The sequence below is a fragment of the Alternaria burnsii genome (genome assembly GCF_013036055.1).
Source record: "Alternaria burnsii strain CBS107.38 chromosome Unknown 698, whole genome shotgun sequence".
NCBI classification, from domain to species: domain Eukaryota; kingdom Fungi; phylum Ascomycota; class Dothideomycetes; order Pleosporales; family Pleosporaceae; genus Alternaria; species Alternaria burnsii.
The window spans coordinates 1,913,320-1,938,325 of NW_024066111.1; the positions used below are offsets into that span (position 1 = coordinate 1,913,320).

At 51.6% G+C, this 25,006-nt stretch overlaps 7 protein-coding genes across 7 annotated transcripts; 3 read left to right on the forward strand and 4 right to left on the reverse strand.

The window, feature by feature from the left end:
* Nucleotides 1-71: 71 nt before the first annotated feature.
* GT037_004806 (voltage-gated potassium channel) lies at nt 72-2,820 on the reverse strand (the record flags this gene model as incomplete). Its single annotated transcript, XM_038929853.1, has 2 exons — nt 72-932; nt 1,222-2,820. 2 exons carry the CDS (start codon nt 2,818-2,820, stop codon nt 72-74), a joined length of 2,460 nt encoding a protein of 819 aa, XP_038788125.1.
* Nucleotides 2,821-5,743: 2,923 nt separating this feature from the next.
* On the forward strand, nt 5,744-10,333 carry GT037_004807 (dead-domain-containing protein; the record flags this gene model as incomplete). The annotated part of the gene is made up of 10 exons (XM_038929854.1): nt 5,744-6,106; nt 6,166-6,301; nt 6,351-6,535; nt 6,682-6,854; nt 6,906-6,985; nt 7,068-7,380; nt 7,436-7,711; nt 7,774-8,007; nt 8,854-9,077; nt 9,138-10,333. The coding sequence occupies 10 exons, from the start codon at nt 5,744-5,746 to the stop codon at nt 10,331-10,333; spliced, it is 3,180 nt and encodes a 1,059-aa protein (XP_038788126.1).
* A 2,639-nt stretch (nt 10,334-12,972) lies between these two features.
* On the reverse strand, nt 12,973-13,125 carry GT037_004808 (uncharacterized protein; the record flags this gene model as incomplete). The annotated part of the gene is made up of 1 exon (XM_038929855.1): nt 12,973-13,125. The coding sequence occupies one exon, from the start codon at nt 13,123-13,125 to the stop codon at nt 12,973-12,975; it is 153 nt and encodes a 50-aa protein (XP_038788127.1).
* A 446-nt stretch (nt 13,126-13,571) lies between these two features.
* On the forward strand, nt 13,572-15,839 carry GT037_004809 (uncharacterized protein; the record flags this gene model as incomplete). Its single annotated transcript, XM_038929856.1, has 1 exon — nt 13,572-15,839. The coding sequence occupies one exon, from the start codon at nt 13,572-13,574 to the stop codon at nt 15,837-15,839; it is 2,268 nt and encodes a 755-aa protein (XP_038788128.1).
* Nucleotides 15,840-17,414: 1,575 nt separating this feature from the next.
* GT037_004810 (uncharacterized protein) lies at nt 17,415-19,065 on the forward strand (the record flags this gene model as incomplete). Its single annotated transcript, XM_038929857.1, has 4 exons — nt 17,415-17,930; nt 17,997-18,504; nt 18,558-18,954; nt 19,017-19,065. 4 exons carry the CDS (start codon nt 17,415-17,417, stop codon nt 19,063-19,065), a joined length of 1,470 nt encoding a protein of 489 aa, XP_038788129.1.
* Nucleotides 19,066-20,041: 976 nt separating this feature from the next.
* On the reverse strand, nt 20,042-20,688 carry GT037_004811 (uncharacterized protein; the record flags this gene model as incomplete). The annotated part of the gene is made up of 2 exons (XM_038929858.1): nt 20,042-20,144; nt 20,198-20,688. 2 exons carry the CDS (start codon nt 20,686-20,688, stop codon nt 20,042-20,044), a joined length of 594 nt encoding a protein of 197 aa, XP_038788130.1.
* A 2,317-nt stretch (nt 20,689-23,005) lies between these two features.
* GT037_004812 (uncharacterized protein) lies at nt 23,006-24,527 on the reverse strand (the record flags this gene model as incomplete). The annotated part of the gene is made up of 3 exons (XM_038929859.1): nt 23,006-23,292; nt 23,363-24,436; nt 24,482-24,527. The coding sequence occupies 3 exons, from the start codon at nt 24,525-24,527 to the stop codon at nt 23,006-23,008; spliced, it is 1,407 nt and encodes a 468-aa protein (XP_038788131.1).
* Nucleotides 24,528-25,006: the final 479 nt, after the last annotated feature.

Here is a 25,006-nt window from a genome sequence, read left to right on the forward strand (position 1 = left end):
GACACATCGATTTGATAAAATACTGATACCTCTAATTCCAACTCGAATCGATGTTTCCGTACTCTTCCAAATCACTCCCAGTGCCTGCCTAGCAAGCCAAGTGCCTTGTCGTCCATTAGCTTCCATTGCCTCTCATCATAAGATGCATTAACGGAGTCTGTGTCCGGAAAATTCAGATCGCTACGCAGAGTCTCGACTTCGGCTTTGTCACCCACGACCGTACTATCGTCGCCGAATTCAGAGTGCGGATGTCGACGGGCAGTATGTACAGATTGTGTCTGCAGAAGCGCATTGTTCTTGCTACTACTGCCACTGTAGTTACCAGACTGGGAAATTTGGGGTGGCAGTAGGTAAACATCTCGAGTAGGCAATTCATGGCCATGTAAGAGTAAACGCGGACGGACCTCGAGCTCAACAGCGTTTGCGGGATGTGGTACGGTAATGTGGAAGATTGGTGTACGACCTGGTTTGCTGGCTAGTTCAAAAGCTCCTCTGCTTGCTGCTGCTGCTGCTGCTGCTGCTGCTGCTTCTTTACCTTCGACTTTATGATCTCTTCGAACGATATCCGAATTGGAACTGGAAAACCCTGGCCATAGTCTTGGCGTGGTTTGGTGGTCTGTTGCATTGTTCCTTCTCAATACGTCTTCCAGTGGCCAACCAATCGTGAGGTGCTTTTCCATTCGCTCTATGTGCTCACTAGAGTCATCAAGAAAATTGCCCCTGTTCTTCTTGCTAAGTATGACTACAACAAGGACAATGACAAGGCTAGCGAAAATGGCACTGATAGCGATAGATGCAGGTTCAATGTTGGGATCATGTGAAGAAGCAGCAAAGCCGGGAGGAGGTGCAAGCCATAAAGTCGGCAGCGAAATGGCTACCAACGACATAGTGAGAGTTGAGTTGTTGTTGTTGTTGTTGTTGGTGGTGGTGCTCTAAAGTCGTAGAAAGAGAATAGAACTCTCTGCGGTGTAGGTAATTATGATGTATTAGAAAGTGTATATGAGCCCTCCATAATCAATACATGCAAACGTCATAACGCACACTTCACGTCTAATGCACTGATATCGCCCCTTCACGCCTTCAATCTTCCTTCTTCGCGCGTCGATCGACTGTCGAGGCCTCGACGTCCACCTGCAACGTATGCGCATCGTCCGACGTCTTTCCGCTGCCTTTTCTCTTTCTCAACTCTGCCATAGAAATTGGTGGCTCGGTCTTTCTTACTTCTTCGTCAGGTGAGCTCATCTTGCGCATCTCCGACTCCAGTTTCATGGCTAATCTTTGCAGCAACCACTGGGGCTCGGATTGGTTGCCCATGAGCGGACTGCGAATGCCGAGCCAGCTCCATGCGAGCTTCTTTCCGTCATCTGCAGAGCCGATATCAGGGGCCTCACCGTCGTCGTGATGAGCGTTGGCTTTGGGTCGTCGATGTTTGGAAGCGTCGTCTTCGTCTTGACCGATTAAACGCAAGTAGTATTGCCACTCATGGTACTCGTACTGTTTCGACGACGAACTCTCAACGTCCTTCATCAGTTTCCGAACCTCCTTTGCGAGAACGAAGTGATAAAATCGGATATCACGCTCAAGATAGTCTCCATGCTCGTCCGCCTCCTGTGCTTTTCCAAGCTCCTCCTCTTCAAGGTACGCTGCTAAGCGGTCATTGGTGCGTTGTTCATTTGGACTGATAGGACCCTCATGGTAGCCCACTCTTTCCTCTTCACCGATCTTGCCGGATTTAATCCTTCTCCATCCGACTTTAAGTGCGGCGCTCAGTCCTTCTTCATCTGGTAGGACCGTGAGTGAACCCAGCCAGATAGTAAAGTCTTTGAAAGCCTTAATGACTGTATCACCCATGTTCGAAATAAGAATCGTCAGTGTTGGGACTGCGAGCAAACTCCAAAACACCATGAAGGCTTTCCCGGCATTGCTTTGGACGACATAGTCTCCGTAACCAATTGTGAGGAGAGAAACATAGGCGTAGTATAGCGCCACGAAATAGGTAAATCCCTGAGGCTTTTCCGAGTACATGAAGACCAGAGCGCCCAGAAACCATAACAGAAGTGCGGCAGTGGTTGACAGAGCCAATGCAGTATATCTTCTCTTCCGCTCGGACAGCGTTTGAACACGCCGCATTATACGAAACTCTTGCTCTCTTCTTTGAGCTTCTGTCAACCCTTTTGAAGAGAAATTGACCTTTTCAAAGATTGAGATGCGTATGGTATGTGTGTCACCATCGATAGAATCGAGGACCCTCTGTCTCTTAACTTCCATGAATCGAGCAGCCATCTTTTGTTTTCCATGCTCTAGAATGAGGGATCGGATGGAACCAATAACCAAACCAACTGTGACCAAGCCACCAATTGCATACGGAATCAAGAGTGAGCGACCAGTGTGTGTTTTAGGCACAAATTCTCCACCGAATCCTATCGTTAGGAGGGTAAAGTTGGCCCAGAACACAGCGTCCAGGAACATCCAGTTTTCTACGTAGGAGAAGATCAGAGCGCCAACAAGCAGGTACACCATGAAGGCGATAGTCTGCAACATTAGCGTCCTCTGACTAGCTGTCAATCGAAACTCCCTGGCGTAATGCCCTTTGTACGCCCCAAAGGCAGTAAAGGCCATAAGAGAGGCGATGATGAAGTAGATGCCGGCAGCTATAATAGCGTAGTAGAATGCTTGGCTCAGGGCATGCTCTTCCATAGGCTGAATCCGAAACACGGATGATGAAGCGACAGCCACAAGCGCCATCAGAAGGAAGCCAGCTAGATAGAAGCCAATGATGGTAATAGGCTGCGCAATTTCGAAAGTCAGTCTCCTTGACATGTTGAGGAGCAGACTGATGTTCGCGCTCAGAGCGAAGACAAGAGAGACTGAGTTGACCGCGATAAGCCATTTCGGATCTGTGATCTTCGATCCATGTCCCTCGTCGCTTCCAGGAGGAATATACACTCTCCATTTTTCAACCAGCGCGCAAATCGAAAATCCGTTGGCGATAGGCCCGAATGTTCCTGCTATGAGGGGGCTCGCTGTGGACGCGAACCACCATTGACTGAATTCGTCAGCGTAGGCGAAGCGGGGCCGGGGTAATGGGGAACATAACTTGGATCGAGATATTCTCGCTCTTCCTGCTCAGCTTGATCGTCCTCGGCATGTACTCTGTTATTTACATCTTGCGCTGCCTCTGTGGCTGGCTCATCAAGGCCGGGATCGTTCATGATCAGTCAAACCGTGAGGTCTTGAACAGAAGAGTTGGTAGAAATGAGTCTAGGTGCATGTTGCGTCAAGAAGGAATGAAACTACGGAGACAACCTGTGGGCGTGTGCACGAGGGGCGTGCATGTGAGATAACCAAGATGCGCGAGATGCGCGGGTTGTCGCGTGGACAACGCCAGGAAATAACAATTGATGACGTACACCCGGCCGGGCCACTCGCTAACTGGAACAAGCCACCAATCTCTGGTTGCTTTGACCGCAACATCAAAAAGGAGTTACCTCTAGTACAGTCAATGGAGAAATGTAAGAGACGTATTGAGTGATGCAGGTAAGCTTATCGGCCTGACTTTCAAATGGCATCTAACTAACGTAAATGCTTCGTAGTAGCTCGTCTGGACTATACACAAGGGTGCCTCGCAACTGGACGTTGAATCGTCAATACGTTCATTTTTCCGACGATGCTTACCTGTGTGATATGCGTATCATGTCTTTGCAAAATCCTATTGCAGATACCGCGGGGGAACATGCAGATAGTCAACAGAAGCAGGTACGCGTAGTTTCGAGGGCACTGAATATCAACAATGAACTAATGGTCAAATCGCGGCACTTGTTCGAGTGATGGCACGGCGGATGGTGTATCTACGAGCACCAGTGAGCACTGACTTGATTCGGTCTATGGTATCAGAGAATCTAGCGGTCTACTATGATGTAGCAGAGCTGTATCGAAAGTTGTCTTGGGGCAGTCCGTCAAGCCAAAGCCCATCTTACCTTGTTCATTTGTACTGCTACGACGGAAACGGTCAAAAGTAGCCGACTAAAACTCCATCCTTGCTGGATAACTGCTTTGGAGGTTGACAATGTGCCCCATGCAAGTTCCAGTGGGATGGCCACGTGTTTCTATGGACCTTGTACACGCAAGACTGAATCCGCTGTCCTCATTCGTGAGCACAGTCAACAACTTTCACGTCCAGAGTGTGTGATACTAATAATCAATCGCAAAGGCTCACGAGCTAGGGGCCTTGATGTTGTTCCGAGGGCCGTCTTTCGAAAGACAGAGTGTTCCATCAAGGCAGGAGGGTTTCGAGCGCACGAACCAACTACCTAGGTGTCAGATGTGCAGAGAGTACCTAGTTAAGTGAAACAGGTAAGTCAAATCTAGCCGAGTTGACACAGCTCAATGCTCTCTTGTTGTGAGAAGGATCGATATGCTTCTGAGCCTAGATGAAAGAACAGTGCTGACAAACTTCCAATTAGATGGAGTATACAATGGCGGTCTTGTCGACGACAATCGCTGCAGATGCCTTCTCCGCCCTCTTATACGACTGAAACTCGCCGTGGCGGCGGCGCTCTGCCGCGCTATGTGTTGTCAAACAAGACATATAGCAGGTTAATTACACATCGCACCATCTTGTAAAAAGTGAGAAATGCGTGTCGGCCTTACATTATGGACAAGTAGACGGCGCGCTCTGAGGAAGACTCTAGTTTCCAAGATCCCTAAAGCATGGTGCGACGGACCCGATTTGTGAGTTTATCTATGGATTGTTCATGTTGCGCCATTCCATTCTCAGTTTCCCTCAGTCACGTCTCGGTTGCCATCTCTACGAAACGCCGTAGTCGTCACAATAGTTCATTTCAGAAACCACATGCTGCTATCTAGCAAGAGTAGTATCTGATCACCGGTTACTAAAACGATCCGACAGCGCTGGCAGTCACCATCTCAGACTCCTGTTCATGCAAGAGGCAAAGAGTAATATCAGGCTTTCTAGCATGTCACAGGGATATAGCAGTGCTGAGTGAGATTCGATTCGCCATGCTGTGGTGATTTTCATCATCAATCAATACAGTCTTTGTTCTCATTCTATGGTGTTGAACATGTCGGACGTTTATACCTACCCTTCATATGTCTGTCAGTTAGCATAGCTGCCAATATCTTTCGTAGGTGGTACAAACTCTCTCATTATTTTCAAACCTAGCGGAGGCTTTCTGCCCTCTCTCTTTTTCTTCTTCTTCTTCTTCTTCTCCTCCTCCTTCTCTCACTTGGGTCCCTGGCTTCGAGTGGTACTTCACCGCTCATCACCTTGTGTCGTGGCTACGGAGAATCTCGTTCTTCCAAAAGAGCATGGATATCGTGTTGATCAGTCACATCTTTTCCTCACATTGTGCCATAGACGTTGCAGCTGCTCTAACCACACCGCATCTCCTTGTGGTACCTTGACATCAGCGTCCATATCAGTTGACACACGGGCTGCCCATACATACTCACAGTGAAATCTTCCTCCTTCACCTGAGCCACAGAAGCTTCTCGCCTCTCGCTTGTTGCTGTGGTCGTCGTCAGGCACCAGGATCTCCAAGGAAGGCGCGCTAAGAGACACTACTGCGTACTGGTCCTGCTCCTTCTGTCAATACAAACAACAACGGCTACTCTCACCGTGACTTCCAGCTCACCTACCTTGACCACCCAGCGATCGTCCACGCTACAATTTATAACCTCTTTCAAGCAGTAGCTGCACGCACTACATCCTCTCATCTATACCATGTCTGACACTGGAGCGCCTGTGGCAACTGCGACCGATCCCGCTGCAGCCCGCAAGGAGCAGCAGGCAGCTGATCTCGCGCGTGCTCAAGATGCTGGATGGAATAATCCTGTCCCTTTTCAGTACGAGACCGTCGTTGGTGGCACTCCCGCTGAGGACGAGACCCGCGACACTGCCGTCTGGCTGTCTGATGCCGCCATTTACCAGTGGGACGATGAATTTGGTGACGTGGGCGAGCCCAACCCAGAGTTGGAGAAGATGCTGTTCGACGACCAGTATCTCCAGCGCGCCGGCGGTGCCATCAAGGCGCTCTCGTTCGACATAACTCTCGAGGGTCCCACCAAGATCAGCCCTGTCCGCAACGTGAGTCACACAAACATTGACTTATGTGTATTCGTAGATGCTTCTGCTAATATCTCTAGTTTGAGGATGCTGGTCTCCACCCTGTCATGCTCGACAACGTCAAGTTGTGCCAGTACCGGGCTCCAACTCCGATCCAGGCCTACTGCATCCCCGCCATCTTGTCCGGACATGATGTTGTTGCTATCGCTCAGACAGGTAAGTCACCTCGAACACAATCCAGTCTCTTTTCGCTGACACTGCTTAGGTTCCGGCAAGACTGCTGCCTTTCTCCTTCCGATTCTGTCAAAGCTCATGGGCAAGGCCCGTCAGCTAGCTGCTCCGCGTCCAAACCCAGTCCGGTACAACCCTTTGACCGACAAAGTCCGCGCTGAGCCGCTCGTCCTCATTGTTTGTCCCACTCGTGAGCTCGCCTGCCAGATTTTCGATGAGGTGAGAGATATTTCCTACACTACCGAGTACCCCAAGGACATTCGCTGTGTTTTATATGTACAAAGTACAACATAAAACACAGCGTGCACCTTTAGGGTGAACTTTACAGATGAGACACATACTGACTGCATACACACAAACTTTAGGCGCGTCGACTGTGTTACCGCACTATGCTGCGTCCTTGCGTCGTCTATGGTGGTGCGCCTACCAAGAACCAGCGCGAGCAGCTCGAGATGGGTTGTGACATCCTCGTCGCCACTCCGGGTCGTCTCATGGACTTCATGCAGAATGTCAACCTGCTATCATTCCGCCGTCTCAAGTAAGTCAAGCAAGCTCGCGACGTGGTTGCATCACTAACCATTATAAACAGATTCACGGTCATCGACGAGGCTGATGAGCTGCTCTCGACTGGCTGGGAAGAGGCCATGGAGAAGCTGTTCCAGGGTTCGGGTATGCTAGCGTTTGCAAACATCAATCCTTATAGCTTGCTATTAGACTCATCTTTTCCATCATCTGCTAACAATCTCTCTAGATCAGAACTCGGATGCTGACCACACCTACCTCATGTTCTCTGCTACCTTCCCCAAGTCTGCTCGTAGATTGGCGAAAGAGTATATGGATGAAGAGTGTGTCCGTATCAAGGTCGGTAGGGTTGGCAGCACCCATCAGAACATCAAGCAGCAGATCATCTTCACTGAGGAGAGCGCCAAGAGCCAGGCGCTCTTCGACTTGATCTTCAGTGAAGGACCCCAGCGCACCCTGGTCTTCACCAACTCGAAGGTCAAGTGCGACATGGTGGATGACTATCTGTACAACAAGGGCTTGCCTGTCACCTCCATTCACTCGTATGCAACAATCCTGTATGATCCCAACGTGGGACATATACTGACTTCATATTAGAGACCGTACTCAGCGCGAGCGCGAGGATGCTCTTCGTTCCTTCCGTACCGGCCGCTGCCCTATCCTGGTTGCTACCGGCGTCACTGCTCGTGGTCTTGATGTTGCCAATGTCAAGCATGTCGTCAACTACGACCTTCCCTCTACCATGCACGACGGTATCACCGAGTACATCCACCGCATCGGCCGTACCGCGCGCATCGGCAACGAGGGCAAGGCCACGTCTTTCTACAATGACCGCAACGAAGACCTTGGTCCAGATCTATGCAAGATTCTCTGGTAAGTCATGACTGATCGAAATGCATGAAATATACACTGACCTTGTATCTTCACCTCTGCAGCGAGTCGAAGCAAGAGATTCCAGAGTTTCTCCAGGAGCACATGCCCGACGACCCTACCACTATCGATTGGCATGACGGTACTGATGACGAGTCTGACGATGGTCTCGGTGGCGGCTTCGGCGATGATGCCGGTGGTTTCGACATTGATGCTGGCGGCTTTGGCGGCGGTGGCAATGATAGTGGTTTTGGTGGTGGTGGCTTTTCTGTTGATGCCGACGACAAGGTGGCTGCTTGGTAGGCTGCTTTGGTATGTCTGCGTCTTGTGTCGCTCAGAAGTACGTGATACCTAGCCTGCTTCATGCGGCTTGCGCTCTCCGTCTACGCCAACATGTGGCATAGTGATCATGGTCAGCTGCTCTAGATAAACCGAATCTCACAGTGTGTTTGGTACTTGAATGCTTTTCAATAGACTGTGATGTGTTTTATGTGTTCTGGACGATTGGACACAACCTTGGCTTTACAGTGCGTCTTCCGTGTTCGCGCGACCCCATTATTACCCTACAGATTGTCTGCATGCCTTTACAGCTGGGTGCTGGAACGATGCGCAAACGCACAAACACGCGAACAACGTTTTGATGTCTTCAGATGACGGGCATGACGCTAACGTGATCTGCAACTGCTATAACTTGTCCGAGTATGGATGCGTTGTCGATGCGATGCTTCGCTCATTTAAGCTTTGGCCCAGCCCGGACCAAACTGGAATACAATCAACAATTCTCGGCCAGGGCACGATTCCACCTGCATCGCAACACGCGAACAACATCTGACGTCACACCAGCCCATGGCTTCCATGGTTTCCATGGCTTCCGTGCTTTCCAGCTGGGCACACAGTCCGCGTCCCCCTTAGTATCCTCAATCGCGCCCACACACATTGCTCACTCAGCATCCAATGCGTGACGCAGCCGCATACGACGAGTCCTTCGCGCCATGAACGTCGCCGCCCTACCTACCTCCATGTCATAGTAATGATGAGCAGCTATTGGCACTCGATTGCCTACTTCTTCCGCCTTCCCTTTCGCATCCAATGGCGGTATGGTATACCGCAAATTATCTATGACATGTTTACTGACTGGATCACAGCACTGCACTCGTGCAAATCCCGCGTTTTGTTCCCCTCTCCATCCTACACATCACGTCGCCTAAGGGGCCGCATCCATTTCTCGTAGCGCTTCCAAGTCGAAGAGGTAACCTCATCTATGTCTACGTCTTTGTGCCGCCGAAACCGGTCGATCTTGAGGGCAATGGCGATCAAGACAGGAAAGAGACTGGGAAATGGCGTGTGCCTGTGGTGCTGGACTTTCATGGTATGAAGCCCGGAATACGAGGTGCATAACGTCAGGGACACTCGAGGCTAACGGAACCAGGTGGAGGCTTCATAATGGGATCGCCGTTGGAACAAGCGCCGTACGCTTCAATGATGTCTCGCCAGCTCGGGGCCGTTGTCATCAGCGTGTCGTATCGTATAGGACCTTTCCATCAATTCCCTGCGGCAATCCACGACGCCGAAGACGTTCTATCAGCCATACTCGATACAAGTGGGGTTTCGAAGGCCGGCAAGGTCCTTAGGGAGGAAATTCAGCGGTACTACTCGATAATACGATCGGATGCGCTGGAAAACAAGAAGGAACCTACTGCTCCACACGTCGAGCACTGCGAGACCATCACTCTCGACTCTACACGTCTTGCAATCTCGGGCTTCTCAGCAGGAGGAAACATTGCTTTGAACATGGCTATATCAGTACCTCCGTGTCCTGAGCTTGGAATGTCGACTACACTAGGGCCTCACTCGCGCACCAATGGTCCTGCCCCTGCGGACACCATGTCCCCCAGATTGCCCGAAAACCGCAGAGCCACAATACTGGACGATCCTTTCGAGTCGTGGCCATCTCTCCTACCCCCACCCCAAGCACAGCCCCGCATGCTGCCACTTCTCTTGTTCTACCCTTCGCTAGACGCACGACTACTGCCACATGAGCGTCCCATGAAGCCTCTGCCCAACGCACTGAGACCTGACGATCACCATCAGCAGAAGCCGAAAGCACCAGGACTGTTTTCAATCATGGGTCCAACATATCTCCCGCGCAAGCTGCGACCACATCCACGAGCGAGCCCCGGCTTGAACGATCCTGTACACATCCAGAAAAACGCTGCCATTCTCCTCGTCTTGCCTGAAAAGGATAGCTTAGCAGTACAAAGCGATGTATGGGTAGACAAAATGAACAACAATGATTGGAATGGTCCTGTGCGCTTTGGCGACGGACGAGAGGGCGATTGGGACGGACACCAGGGCGGACAGGCTGGATCTTCCAACGTGTCCAGCACGCAGAACGGAGGCATGGAAGTTTGGCACGCGCCCGGCTGCAGACACGGCTGGACACAGTTTCCAGATACGTTTGTGCCTCAGCATGAGCGCAACGAGAGAGAACTGGTGTTTGCGAGGACATTGGACTTTGTCAGAGACAATTGGAAGAAGGAGCTGCAAGTGGAGGGGAGACAACTAGGGAATCAGATTCAAGAGTTGAGGCCGTTGAGCATACCCAGTTCGGATGAGTCGTGTTAATGGAGTGTGTGTAGTAAAGTTGCTACAACCGCAGGGCCCTATTAAAATGCTTTACGAGCGATCAAACGGCAGTCATAGTCATTCAAGATAATCACCATCGCACACTACATGATATGAACAAATCTTATGGGTTAGGCAAAAGTGATGTAGTATTTTCCAACAGTGAGGATTGTTTGAGTTTGAATTCTAGCCATCGTATCTAGGGTGTAAGACATCCAGGCGACGCATATGAAATGGCTTCCTGAAGGTAAAAAAAAAGAGGTATTCAATGTGGTAGATTCCTTAAGCCTCGCGGCTCCAAGACCACCTACTTCATTACCAACGCGCTAGTTCGAAGCAGCGCCGGAAGATTACTCATGGAAGCCAGTCATGCGCAACAACCTCCATTTCTGTTCTCGGAGATTACAGTACCTACTCCACGTCTTCCCCAACCCCATAATCTGACACAAGTCCCCCAGACTATTCCCGAGTACGTGGCTTGGCTTTCGGTATTACTTGCAAATGATCCGCATCTATGAAACAGGCAGATGACTAGAGATGACCAGCCATGCCCAGGACTTGGCTGAAGCGAGGAAAGGTTATGTATTGCTTAGGCGCGCTTGGCTTGGATGGACGGGACGTTATTGTGCGATGGTAAGATTGAGGTGGTGTGCAGAGGTTGAAGTGTTAGATAGGGCTGTATGGAAGGTGTGGTAGGAGATGTCGGGTGATGTCAGATGAGTAGAAAGAGAAAAAAACGTAGACATGTGAAAGACTGCTTTTTGCATGTGGGTGTAGGATCGAGATCGAGTACAGATGAGTTGTTCACAGCATTCCGTCACCTAACGTTGCTATAACACCTATTGGCGCTTAACCGGACGTTAGCTTGTCAAAACGGCTCTTGCAGAAGGTGTACTCGAGTACGTTTGTAAGTGCGTCGCGACACGTCTCGGCCTCTAGTGTTTTGGCAAGTTTGAAGACAGCCAACCAGGCAAGTATGGCGCAAGTACCGCTCCACTGCCGAGTCAACTAGCAAGTGAGGGGAACTTTGGTGGCACCCAAGGTCCACCTTCGACACGTGGGGATCGAAAGCAACGACAAGTGTTTACGACGCCGTAGACCGATGAGGGGCGTATCGAGTGCTGACTATCACGCGCATATGCAAAGCGGCTATCGGCTTCGAGAACTACGTCATTGCGATAAGACAAGGATTATCTCAGAAGAAGACAGCAATGTTAGGCCTGACCGCAAGTAGCAAGCCGCGCCGGATGCCGGGTAATGCCTAAACTTCGTAACGTGGAGGGGTACTTGACAAGTATGCAACACACGTATAGAAGACACAGGACTTCCGCACTGGCGCGAAAACCGCGCGTGGGGGTAGTTGGTACTTGATATTGCGTGAAACTAGCCCGAGAGATTCTGGAGAGCATCACAGGGTTCGGCTGATTCCCCGCGTGCACAACGCCGGCGACTGGAACAAGCTTGATCTAAGCCGGCTGAGGCGCTTGCTGGCGAGATGGTGTAGGCGAGCATATTCGCTTTCAGCGAACGAAATCCCAGGCTTGATGGACCCTATTGCTGGGCACTGCGCACAAGGGCGCGGCGACGCACGAGCAGTATCTTGCAGATTAATGCAGGGCACGGTGGTTGAAACCGGTATCCCGTTGTTTTGAAGGCTTGAATGGCGTCGCCCCATAGACAGTCAGATGATGTACTACAGTGTAGACGCGTCCACCATGCTAGAACTAGGAGGTGAGGCGCAAAGTACGAGAAGCGGTCAAGTAGCGGTGAAGAGTTGAAGGAGAGAGATGAAGCAGCAAGTGGAGCTCTGGAGAGAGCTCTGGAGATGTGTCGAGAAGTGAGGCATTTGAGAAAAGGTAAGCTGCCGCGGTTCGGGTCGAGCTGAGCAGAGATGCATACAGCGCGTGCATGTGGTCGTGTTGCTTGCAGTAGGATGCATGCGACGTCGGACGGATGGTCGAAAGAAGGTGTGAGGCATGAGTATAGGCGTCGCTAGCGTGGCGTTATGGGCGGGATAGAGCGCTTCGAGGGGAAGTGGCCCTGAAGAGCTTCCTTCGCGTTGATCAGGGTCCTTGTTCCGAAGCATGCGGAATCAAGGATGTGGGCAATTCGATTGCGTCTTGCATCGGCTGTGCTGGAGCTGTCCACGGAGGGCCCTGGGAGACTGAAACCGGATTCTGGTGTGTTCTAGTCGCGGGCGACTATGACATGCTACCAGCACAGACAAAGAAGCCGACTCAACAAACAAAGTGTTTGATGAGTGGTAACGACGGGGCAGAGCAGAAATTGCCAATACTCACGGCCAAGCCCGCATCGCCTGGGTGCGGCAGCGTGAATTGAGCAGGAGCACGGGAGCAGGTGCATGCTTAGGCACTGCGCAATTGACAAAGGCCAAGCGTGGTATTGGCTGCGCTGTGCCTGGTGTCCGTGGGCACGAATTAAAATGCCGATTACCCACTGTTTCCTGCTTCTGCAAACCAAATCGTGCCGAGACGCCAGAGCGCATATCAAATTCCTCTCTCTCCTCTCTCCTACAAGTCAAGTCCCACCCGCCGCGCCACACTACTGTTGCAGCATTTCATGCGCAGCGTCGTCGTCTGACAGCAGACTCGGTCGTTGATCTACACACCCGCTAGCCATCACTTGTCAACGGGCTCATTCCTAGCCTGCGGCCCGTCGCCACACGTTGCGGTGGGTAACTCTCCCTCACCCTCACCAGGTACCCCTTCCCACTCGACACTGCCCGACGCTTGTCGCTTCTGACACGTCCTCAAGCCCGCCTTTAGTTCCATTCACGGTTCAATTTCACACTTGTCCGCCATGTTGCTGTCGACATTATAACACTTCGCCTCCCTTGGGGCCCCACCCTCGCACACAACTATCGATACAGCCAAGCAGTAATACGCCAGCACCGACTCCAATACCGAGACTTTCCAACGATCGACACAACACACCTCCTGGTCTAACTTGGCTCCAGGAACGCTGCGGCAGGTGCGTTGCGCCAAAAAGAAACAGCCTGGACGACGACAATATTTGCATTACGCCCCTACAACTTCACTATTACCGCATCACTCTTCGAACATCATTGCCCCATTCAACAATTGCATCTGTTCCTACTACTTCGCACCCACTCTGCGCACGTTCCACCATCGACACCCACCCGGCTGCAGAACACATGGCGAACGAGCAGGATTACATAGGTAGACAAGGCGCGTTGCGAACAGATACCCCGCAAAACATGTCAAATATCTCACCACCGCTCATGACGGCCGAGGACGAGGTTGTGGGCGACCTGGACGAGCCCCCTGAACCTCGCGCGCAGCGCCCTGCACCCTTGGCTCTTCGTCACTCCTCGACAACGTCCTTCACCAAGTCGAAACCTCTCTTCGATCGCAAGGAATCGCTTCTCACTTCGGCACTCAAGTCGGGCTCGAATGCGAGTTCGCCCGTCGAAGAACACTCGGATGCAAGCCCAGTCCGCGGCATGTCGTGCGTTTCGACATGGAGCAACAACAGCGGTACAGCTGATCTCACAAGCGACGGAGGCTTCACAAGCCCCGGCACACGGCCCTGCACACCGAGCCCACCACCCCCCTCGGGAGCGTTCCACAGCATGTTGCCTACGTTCAACAAGAAACCGTTGGAGCTACCAGTATCCGTTGTCTCGCACGATGATGAGAACGTCACTCCGGTACCAAAGACGGTGCCTCAAAGCACCGAGCAGAGCATTGAAGCCGTTTTGGGAAGAAAGAGGTGCATCATGTTTGCATGCGGCCCAAAGGAGGATAAGAAGCCAGTGGAGGCACCTACAAAGCCCGCACCTGCGCCTGCAACTCAAACCGGAGAACCTCCTAAGCGCGTCTGCACCATCAAGTTCGCGTGTCCATCTAAGCCATCCACAGAGGCATCCTCCAAGCCCAGGCGCATGGCCAGTCCCGCGCCACCACCACGCCGCATTCCTTCGTCTCCAAAGCCTGCCACCAAGGTGCATCGGGACTCGGACTCTACGGTTCGCAACAATTCTCCTGTCAGCGTTCGAAAGGTACGCCCGGTCGACCGAACTCGTCGTTTGAGTTCCAACTCCGACCTCGCTCGCTGCGAAGCATACCGCTTCCACGAGTTTGCTAGCTCGGAAGAGGAGGTTGAAGAATGGACCCAAGAAGTTACCTGCCACCGAAGCCGGCTTACGGTCCAGGATACTCTTAAGATCGAGAACAACCTGCGTAAGCTAGGCGAGGAGGTGGCAGAAGAAGAGGCGATCGACGAAGAAGACGAGGATGAGGACGAGGATGGGGACAATGTTGAAATGGACGACGACGACGATGATCTGCTTGACGAGGATGCGGACGGTAGCGACGCCTACAGCGACGCTACTGATGAAGGCTTTCAGACTGATGATGAGAACGGATTCGCCGTCTCAGATGACGAGGACGATGCTGGATCTGACTACGATTGGTGGGCACCCGGAGCATCAACCGCAGCGACATCTGTGGAGCACTTGGAACATCTTCGCCTAAAGACTCACCGAACGGTATCAGAATCGTCGATTGGATCCCTGGAAAGCCGCGAAGGTCTCAAGATCATGGATAAGCCTTCCAAGCGCAGAAAGTCGAAGCCGGTCAACATCCGTGTTCCCAGTCCCGAGCTGCCTGATAGTACCGACTTTGTTTGTGGTACTCTTGATGAGGATAGGCCTGCCGAAGCTGCGTACATGTCAACACTTGAGCGCCGGCGCGCAGCCAAGCACAAGCCAACGCCCCAGGACATCGACCCTACATTCCCAACGTCGGACCCCGAACTTCCTGACGATGACGAAGACGAGGTCTCCGAGAATGAGAAAGTTTCCGAGTCTGACCATCTTATGATCCATGGTCGCATGGACCCCGTGAATATTGATGGACGAGGGCGCCAGCATATCTCTAAGAAGCGCTCTCCCCTACCGTCACCTAAGCGCTTGCGATCACCTCCACCTGCAAAGCGTGCTGTGCACCGCTCGCCACCACCACGTAAGCTGTTTGGAAATTCTCCCAAGCGGCTACAATCTCCTCCGCCTCCAATGCGTCTCAGATCACCACCACCGACACGTCGCGGTTCCGTCAATCCTGTAACCACACGTCAACGCAGCGATACGTCGATACGCTTTGCTGGTATTGCCGAGCGCCCTGCACCTACAGTCTCAGCTTCCGTTCCTCGAACCCCCATCACTATGAGAAATCCATTCGATCTTGAGGATGATGAGGATGCTGATGCGTCAGATATGCCCATCCGCCGTGCCATTGACATCAAGGTCGGGCTCGAAAAGAAGAGGCAACGACGCAAGGAGAAGTTGTACCGTAAGCAACACCGCAAAGGCGCCAAAGAGAAGCGGCCCGCTCCCGGACGTGGTGCAGAACGCATGCGTGAGATGGGATTAGCGGTACACGCTCATAAAGGCAAGACGACTGTCTTCCAACCGTTCCGAATCTGCCCTGAGGCGGATGAAGACATGCATGTGCTGTCAGCGTGAGCGACAGTATGTATGTGAGGATCAGCGCCGCCGTATCTATCGGCACTTTACATGCTCCTGCAATATGTTGTAGGACTTGTTGGTCGCTAATCCCACATGTTCACAGGGTCAAGCTTGGCTGAGCAAGCACCCAACATTCACTTCTTCAGCCTTTGTTTTCCGTTACATACCTTTTATCTCGATTCTTCTTCAGGCTTCTCATGTACATAGCCTTTCGTCCATATTTTTGCCAATCAGTTCATTTTGACATTTAGTTTTGGCTTTTACCTTGCCGTTGTGCTTGTATATCTTTTAGTGTCTCTTTTGTCTTACTGCATCTAGGAGTAACGCTCAGCATTGATGGCCTCCCCGTACAGCGGGTCGAGCGCCTACAGGGAGTTGGTGGGTTAACCTGAATCTATCACACAGGATGCAACATCCTATTGTTGAATTGTACATGAACATGCAAGCAACGACCTCCTGTCTACAGTGCTCGATCTAACACACATTTTGGATCTACAGAGAAGAGAAAAAGCCTGCATTGCAAATTGACATGAAGTTATCGCAAGATCCACCTGGACTTCACGCGGCATGGTATAATGATGTAATACTCCACCACGGCAATTGTGAAGTGCAGAACTGCATCGCGCTACGGTGAAGCCACTAGCCACAGGTTGGACAACCAGGGACGGCCCACAAAGATGGATTGAGTTTCTGCTGCCGCAACTACACCAAGTACAAGAGCTAGAAATCTGTGTGTGCATGCGAACACATGGAGATGCCGCTGCTGCGAAGCTAAAAGCGCATGCATGCGCCCTGTGGCCAGAGTAACGATGATGTTTTTGACTATTGCATTTCCAAGAAGCGCGCTTAGGTGACATCAAGGAAATGCAGTGGGTCGCATGCCGCCTTACTAAATTGGGCTGGCAGCTGCTAGAGGCCGCGCGTGTTCAACAGTTCCAAGGATGTCGCACCGCACGAGGGATGGAGTGTCAGAATCGGACGTACAGACACAGTCGCAGGGAACGCCCGAGGCTGCGCAGCGAAGACGATGCTCGCCTATGTATCCCAGCAGACATGGGATTCTCATGCTGGATGCGATTCTCGTACTTGGTGCTGCGGTTACAGCCGAGATGCTTAAAAGCGACAAACAGTGGCGCACCCCTGTCCTATGCAAGCGTTGACCCTATATTTCCCGCCCACTGCACTCCGCAACGCCTCACCGTATCTCCAATGGGGGTAAACGTCTTGTCAACAAGCATGCCAAATCCACTGTGAAAGCGCTTTTGTCATCCCTCCCGCCGTCAGTCCCATTGTTGCCCCTCTTCTTTCCTCCGCCCGGGGCTTGGCTCTGCCTTCGATCCTTCACCTCCACCAGCCGCATCGCTGCTCGCCCTTCACTCTTCACCCAGTCCTCGTGTTCCCCTTCGCCTGTGCATATCTATCTGGTAGTGTCGCCATCCATGTCGCCCCCATCCACGCTTCGAAGCCTCCCAATTTCGATAATATAGACACCTGCGACCGACCACGTTCGCGCGTCTACGCTCTCGTCTCATCGTGTCTCGGTTTCGCGTCTCCCGGTTTCGGTTAGCACCAATGCTCATGAAGAAGATGTGGATAGTGGAGGAGCGGAAGGACAAGACCGTGTACCGTCGCCGCTGTCCCACCGGCGGAGAAGTCCTCTCCTTCTTCTTTGTCTCGGCATGCGCTCTGCTCTTCCTGCTCATCTGCACCATCCTCTACGGCACGCGCACACAGAACCCCTCCTTACCGCCGCTAGTCAAGGAGTACATGCCCGCAGGACGCTGTCTGTGCGAGTTCAGTACCACTTTCTCATGCGACACTTGTCTGGACTGTGCCTCCAACCAGGCCATTATCGCGACCAATGCAACAGAATTGGAGCAACATAATCTTTGGACTTTCACCTATCCGCGGGACAAGAATAACTATGGCCTGGATGAGGCCCAGTGCGACAGCGCTTTCCCCGGTCAGTACGAGGACATTGAGCGCGCGGTCAAAGTCAGGAACCGCTGGGGCAAGGTCACACAGGCGGATCTCAACAGTTTTGAACTCACAAAGGGCATGGTCAGGGCTATGATTTATGACCGAGAGGTAGGTTCTAGTGCAGTCTTGGCGATTATCTGGGGAATGCAGGGCCTATGCTGACATATGACACAGCTCTACGTCCTCGAAACTCACATGGTCGATAACGTCAACCGCCAAAAAGCCATTGCAACCCTCAGTGCCATCTATCGCGCCGTTCTCGCTGCCCCCTCAGCCGCCGATATTCCAAACATTGAGTTTGTCTTCTCTGTCGAAGACCTCCCTGCTCAGCCCGCGAAGCCAATATGGTCCCTTACCCGTCGTGTCCAAGATCACAACCTGTGGTTGATACCTGATTTTGGTTTTTGGAGCTGGGATATGCCTGCACTGGGTACGCTGGAAGAGGTTGCGCAAGAGGCTGTGCAGCGAGAAACCGTCGAGTCGTGGGATCAGAAAATTGAGAAGTTGGTCTGGAGAGGCAAGATTACCTTCGCGCCCAAACTGCGAAGAGCGCTGCTTGATGCTGCCAAGGGCAAACCATGGAGTGACGTCGGGCAACTCAAGTGGACAGATCCAAATTTCAAAGAGCAATTCTTGGGCCCAGTGGATCAGTGTAATTACATGTTCATTGCCCACGCTGAAGGTATGATGGTGTCTATCGGCATTAGTCAAAACGATGCTAACAGTCCTCACTAGGTCGTTCCTACTCTGGCTCCCTAAAGTACCGCCAGCTCTGCCGCTCCGTAATCGTCTCGCACAAACTGCAATGGATACAACATCACCACTACCTCTTCCGTTCTAACGGATCCAACCAAAACTTTGTCGAAGTAGAACGCGACTTCTCCGACCTTTCCTCCGCCATGGAAGACTTGCTAGACCACCCAGAAAAGGCAAAGCGCATTGCAGACAATTCGGTGCAAGTGTTCAGAGAGAGATATCTGACGCAAGCAGCTGAAGCATGTTATTGGCGCAAGCTGATGAAGCGGTGGAGAGATGTCGTGGACTGGGAACCACAACTATATGCCGGCGTCGGTGCTGAGGGCACAGACCGCAATAGGGAGAAGAGAAGGGGTGTTCGTTACGAGACGTTCATGTAAGTTCCTTCTACGCTACTGAGCAACTTATTCGAAGCTGGGACTAATCTTGTAACAACAGGCTTTATGAACCCAAAGTCCAGCTCAGCTACCCTGAGTCAGCCACTTGAGCGCCCCTCGTACGTATACATGTACAATCGACGTCTTCGTCAGACGACCTCAATCTCGTTTGGCGTATATATATGCAAGAAGAGTTGGAGAAATGCATTGTTATCTTCCGGAGTAATACGCGGGAACAAGCATGTGAAAGCGATTATACCCCCAATGAGCGTGTTTTTATTTTTGTTTGCATAGCAAAAGGGAAAGAAAGCTTACAGTGGAGGACATACTAAGAGAATCATGAGTGCGTATAGACATGTATATAAAGCGTGTAATAGGGCTGGTAAGGCCTGAACATATAATCATGTATGATCATAGATTTAGTTGTTGAGCAAACAGTCATGCGGTATAGTGCTAAACAGTCCAGTTTTTTGTGATAGAAAACCACAATGTATGAATGATAGTGTGGAACGAATGCACTTCCTCTGACTGTTCAATGAGTGCCAGAACGCTCAAGCAGTGGGCCATATGGAGCAGCATGGAATGCTTTGAACATATTTGAAATCATCTGATACCAACGATCTATCACCGACTTTCTCGCAAGAGGCGCCCACGCGCATTGTTTGCTGATGGTAGTTACCCTTTGTGGCAACCTTCGTCGTCTTTCACCTGGCGTTGTAGCCCTCTTAACCCTTATCGAAGAACAGACAACAGGCAGACTGAGACACCTCTATAGAAACGCACATGGGTGATGATGCTCTGCCGAATCCTCACAAAGGCTTCGGGGAGTGTACTACGCTCTGTTGACTCCTGTCAACGTGAGCGACAGACCTCGAAGACGATCGTGTGAATAACGAGGCTCTGCAGACATGTCTATCCGGAATCACAGCTGGGGTTGGTAGGTAGGAGTCGGATCGGGCGAGTTCTTTATCATGGTCCCTTCTTACAAGGGAAACCCGTCTGTGCAACTGCACCCTTGAGATGCCTTTCAATGAAGGTCTTTGATATGAACAATGTAGGACAAAGTAGTCGGAGCCGCGAGGCTGATCAAGGGTAGTCGATTGACAGGTTGTTCGTCGACGTTTCGAACTCGGCTGTCAAGGTCTTTTCATCTCCTTCCAATTTTATGCTTCCGACACGAGAGATGTATCTAGAACAACTGTTAGTGCACAGTTCCTTCAAGGCGAAATTGCAGCAGCTCACCTAGTCCATAGATAGTCTCCAACAAGGTAGATGATGAGGAGCAACATGAACAGCCCCAGCACGGTTCCGACATAATGCACCTCTACCTCCAGGCTCTTTTCGTAATCCCCCACGTGCTCAACCTCATCTCCGAACCCGCAGACAATTCTATTCTCATTCTGCACCTTCTTCGCCGGGTCCAATGGCCGTACCTGTCCCTCATGAACGCTCAAGAGGATACTAGTAGGCACAGGCTTGGGAAGTGCAAGAACTTTGGTCATGGCTTTCTTACTAGCGAACTGTATCTTGAGATCGTTGACGGTTGCGAGCGAGTAAGCCGTGTCCCAGTCGAGTGTGAGTAGTTCCTGGTAAGAGCAAAGCGTAGGTGCGGCACTTGTGGAGAAGGTGAGGCAGCGGCACTGTAGGTCTTCAAGACGGGGTTGCTTCGTTGGAGCAGCGATGACGCTAGCAAGGCCCACGAACGAGAGGAGTAGTTTGCTCTTGAAGAACATGGTTCTGGTATTTGGAGTTGAGGCGTGGAAGATGAGGAACTTCAACACTCGCGGGGCGGAATCTCACGATATAGTGACAGTCTGCTTTGGGTGGTGATTTGTAGTCTATCACTGGGATCTAGACCCTCGTTAGCGCGTTCACTCTCGTATGTACATGTTAAGCGACGCACCCGGTATCAAGAATCCCTCCAATGGTGCCAGAGGTCAGCGTCTTGGTATGATCGTCTCAAGAGCCACGTGTAGTTGAGGGCAGCTGAGTGGCTTATGAATCTTTGAACCAAGCGTGAAATGAGCGGGAGAAAGTGTCACAGCGTGTACGCACGCTTGCATTCACATCTTGCGCTAGGCCTCGGCAACTGGCTTGAGTGAATATGATACCCTGCAGCGATCTTCTTCCAGGCACAGCCTCACCAGGTTCGCTGCATTGACGGCGGGCTACGCTGGGCAGGCCAATAGTCTTGGGTAGTGACATGCTCAGAAAAGGACTGTGGTACGAATTCGCGCCTGCGCTATTGTTCCAGTGAGTGAAATGGTGCCGGGAATACTACCTAGCCCAGCCACACTTTCTTCATATTGCTCGTGAAAGTGGATGGATCGGTCCCTGGATTGGTCCACGAGAGGTTTAGTGCAAACGCTTTGGCCACACATGCATCCGAACATGTGGCTTGAATCTCCGCGAAAAGGGCTGCTTGAAACCAAAAAAGCCTGGTGCTGATGTTGCCGAGCATGGTCGTCCAACGGGCCAGGAATAGAGGATGCATGTGTTGTGTTGTGTGATGTTGTCCGACGTCTTATTCGAGGAAATAAGCCTTCTTGCACCTGAGAGCCGCGAAACCTTCAAGGGACCGGAGTGAGACGATACGAAGTACAAGCTAAAAGTTAATGAGCAAAATGCCTCACCAGAAAGCATATGTGAGAGCTGATAGGAGCGGCAATCCAACATCACCCATCAAACAAGCTTCGCAGACGTATGTCAGAACATACCAAGCCTTGAGGCTTGTCCATCCTACAAAGTTGACGCAAGCCACCCGTTCTGGTGAGATGGTCAAACCTCAGCCCTTTTTCATCTCACCCTGTAACAAACAAACGTATTTGCAAGGCCTCCCCCAGCTCATGACGGGAGCATCATCGGATCGGACGGCAGGACATTCATTTTTACCGCGGCCGGCCCAAACTCCGAATGTCCATTGTACCAATTGAGCATGTTTGGAAACACGAGAAGCACGGCAACCTTCGGCGTGGTACTTGGGGTGACGACGCAAAAGTGGCGCAGGCACTCAAGCCGGGGTATTTGGAAGTAAATGAGAGTAACGGCCCGCAAAGAACCAAACAATTGGTGATGATAATGTGGTTGGTTGGAAAGACTAGGAGCACAGAGCGTGCAAGATTAGACAATACATCCATGGAACGGCATGACATGCATACAGAGGGAGGGAGTTGGCAGGCGGGACTCCTTTACATCCAAGCAGTACATCTCCAGTACTGTATCAACGCTATCGATAGTTAAGGACCAAGTCGTATCAGGACCAAACATATGAGCATGGAGCATGAAGCGCAATATGCAACTCCATGGGACACTTGCCTAGCCTCAAAGTAGCGAAACGACCACCTCGTCAAAATCCCTCGATACTTGCAGATCACACCAACACCAACACCAGCCACCTCATCGACGCACCTAATTTCAAAAGCCACAACGGCCCGCTCGAAGTGAGCCAAACATACCATGGCGAAACACCAGGAGGCGCTATCACGAAAATGCAAGCAAGACACGCTACCATGATAGGCTGCCACGTAGATTACCGTCAAAGGAGCGGTTCGGCGTTATTTCTCCAGATGATCAGCGGCAGGTTCGCAAGGTATTCTCCAAGCGATGAGGGCCGCGTGGTGTTGTATAACCGTTTTGCCGGCGGCGTTTTTAATGCTAGTCAGAGTGATGATAAGTGTGCAAGGCGGATTGATGTTGCGTATTGTATGGGTGTTGAAGAAATGGTTCTATCCTCAACCTGCCAGCTCTTGGATGTTGATCGTAGCAGCATTTTGCATGGATGTGTATGTGTACGCGGTCATGGTAAGCTACTGATCAGGCAACAGTAACTTGCATAGATGTACATACATTATATCAGGTTTCGTGCACCTCCTGTCCGACGTGCGCGTGCTCTGAATCCGATTCCTCAACATGGGCACGCACACCTGCTTCCGTCATCTCTAGTACAGAGTCGTGTTCATCTTTCCCAATATCTCCTTCAGTCTTCTTCTGCTCCCCATCCTCATCTTCAACGTCTTCAACGCTATCCAACCACCTCTCGACCTTGAACCTTCATTTTTCCTTGTCCTCTCCATAGCCTGTGATGCCTCCAAGAAGACCACCGACTCCTTTTCCAACACCACCGAGGGTGCTTCCAACACCGCCAATAACATCTCCTTTTCCAAGCTTGCTGACGCCGTCACCAACTCCACTGGTAATGCCGCCGACGGCGTTGTTGGCACCTTTGCCTACGTTTCCGACCACACCACCGACGGGACCACCGACTGTGCTCCCGAGACCAGCGAGGCCATCGCCTACCGTGTTTCCTACTCCCTTTCCTACTCCAGTCACAGTGTTCCCTAGACGAGGTGTCAATAAAGCTCCATATACCGCACGCCATGTGATTCGGATAGGGGAAGGTGAGCGTACCAACTCCACTCGTCGCACCAGCGACAGTGCCCTTGACATCACCCCTTCCAATGGCACCAGTGGTCTTACTAACAGTACCTTGCACGCCCTTGGTCGCTGAACCGACAGTATAGTATGCGTTATCGACCGCGCCTGTAGCTGTCTTGCCCACGTTGTCCGTTACATGCTTGACTGGCTTTCCTACACCACCAGGTAGCTTGTCCAGCCCCTTGCCAGCGTACCCAGTCACGCCATTGACTGTGCTGTTTACACCCGTGGTCGCGGAGTCGGTGATAGTGTTGAGACCTCCAGTCGTCGTACCAACAGTCTTGTTCAGAGTGCCTGTGGCGGTATTGACCCCCTTGCCAACAATGCCCGGTTGCTTCTTCGCGGCTAGCGTGGACTGAGGAGTAGGTTGGCCTGGAGCGGGATGAGCTTTTATTACGGAGAGAGGGGTTGGGTAAGTACCATCAGGGTTTGTTTTGGTAGGGACCGTACCGTCTGGGTTCACTTTGGCCGGCGTCCTCTTAACGGGAGTTGCTTTGGCTGGGGTAGCCTTTGTGGGGGTTGCCTTTGTTACAGTAGAAGACGTAGCAGTTGTGGTCTTCTTCACTGATGCAGCGCCAGTCGTCTTACTGACTGCGCTGGCAGGCTGAGATTGCGCTCCGCCTGTAACCGGGTTCTTACGTATTGGCAATGGCTTGGTTGTGCCCAAAGGTGTGCGTTGGCGTACTGGCTTTGAAGTTTCACTAATCGGTGTTTTGCCTGCAGTGACGGGCGTTTTCTTTACAGGTGTAGTAGTAGACGCGGGCTTGCTTGCTGAAGCAGCGGTCACTGGCTTCTTTATAGGCGTTGAAGTCGTGGTTGGAGTCGCTTTTACAGGCGTGGTTGTGGTCTTTGCTGAAGTTGAGGCAGATGCGCCTGCTGCATTCAGCTTCCTCGGCACTCTCTTCACCGGTGCAGCAGCCGATCCTGTGGTGTCCGTAGCTGTCGCAGCAGGCTTCTTCACTGGCGTAGCTTTGGCAGCTGATGTTGCTGTTTTCGCTGGGGCCGTTGTGGTTGATCCAGCCACTTTGGAGATGTTTCCAACGCTCGCTGGAACAGATTAGTCCATGTCCTTCATATTATATGCTAGCTTACACTGGAGTGCAGCATTCTGCTGCTTGAGCTGGTCTACGGCTGACATTTTGGAATAGTAACGTGCGCTTTAGAAGATGAGGCTGAATGATCAAGTATCGCAATAACAGCAGCAAGCGTGGATGGGCTTTAGCAGTCCAGATGTTGTACCAGGAAATCGCGTTCTAGACATCATGAACGCGCTTCCTCATACGTCATGCACCCTTCACATCCTTGCTGTTGTGGAGGTACGAAAGTGGCCCAGGCCGTGGAGATCCTGTTTTTTCGGACACGGGACGATCGCCGTTACATGGGCGGCCTTGGACCCTGACGTTGTTAGATCGATCACGACACCCAACTGGCGTCTCTCGAACCAAGGTGCGCGAAAATAGGTACTAGAAATGATGGAACAGATTCGAGCCATGTTGTTATTGACGATGAACAACTGTTGCTGCATGTCAGCCAGCACACCACAAAAAAAGCAAAAGAAAAGCAAGCAGCCGAGATCAAGATTGTTTTGAACATTTCATCATTCATGAAAACTACCCA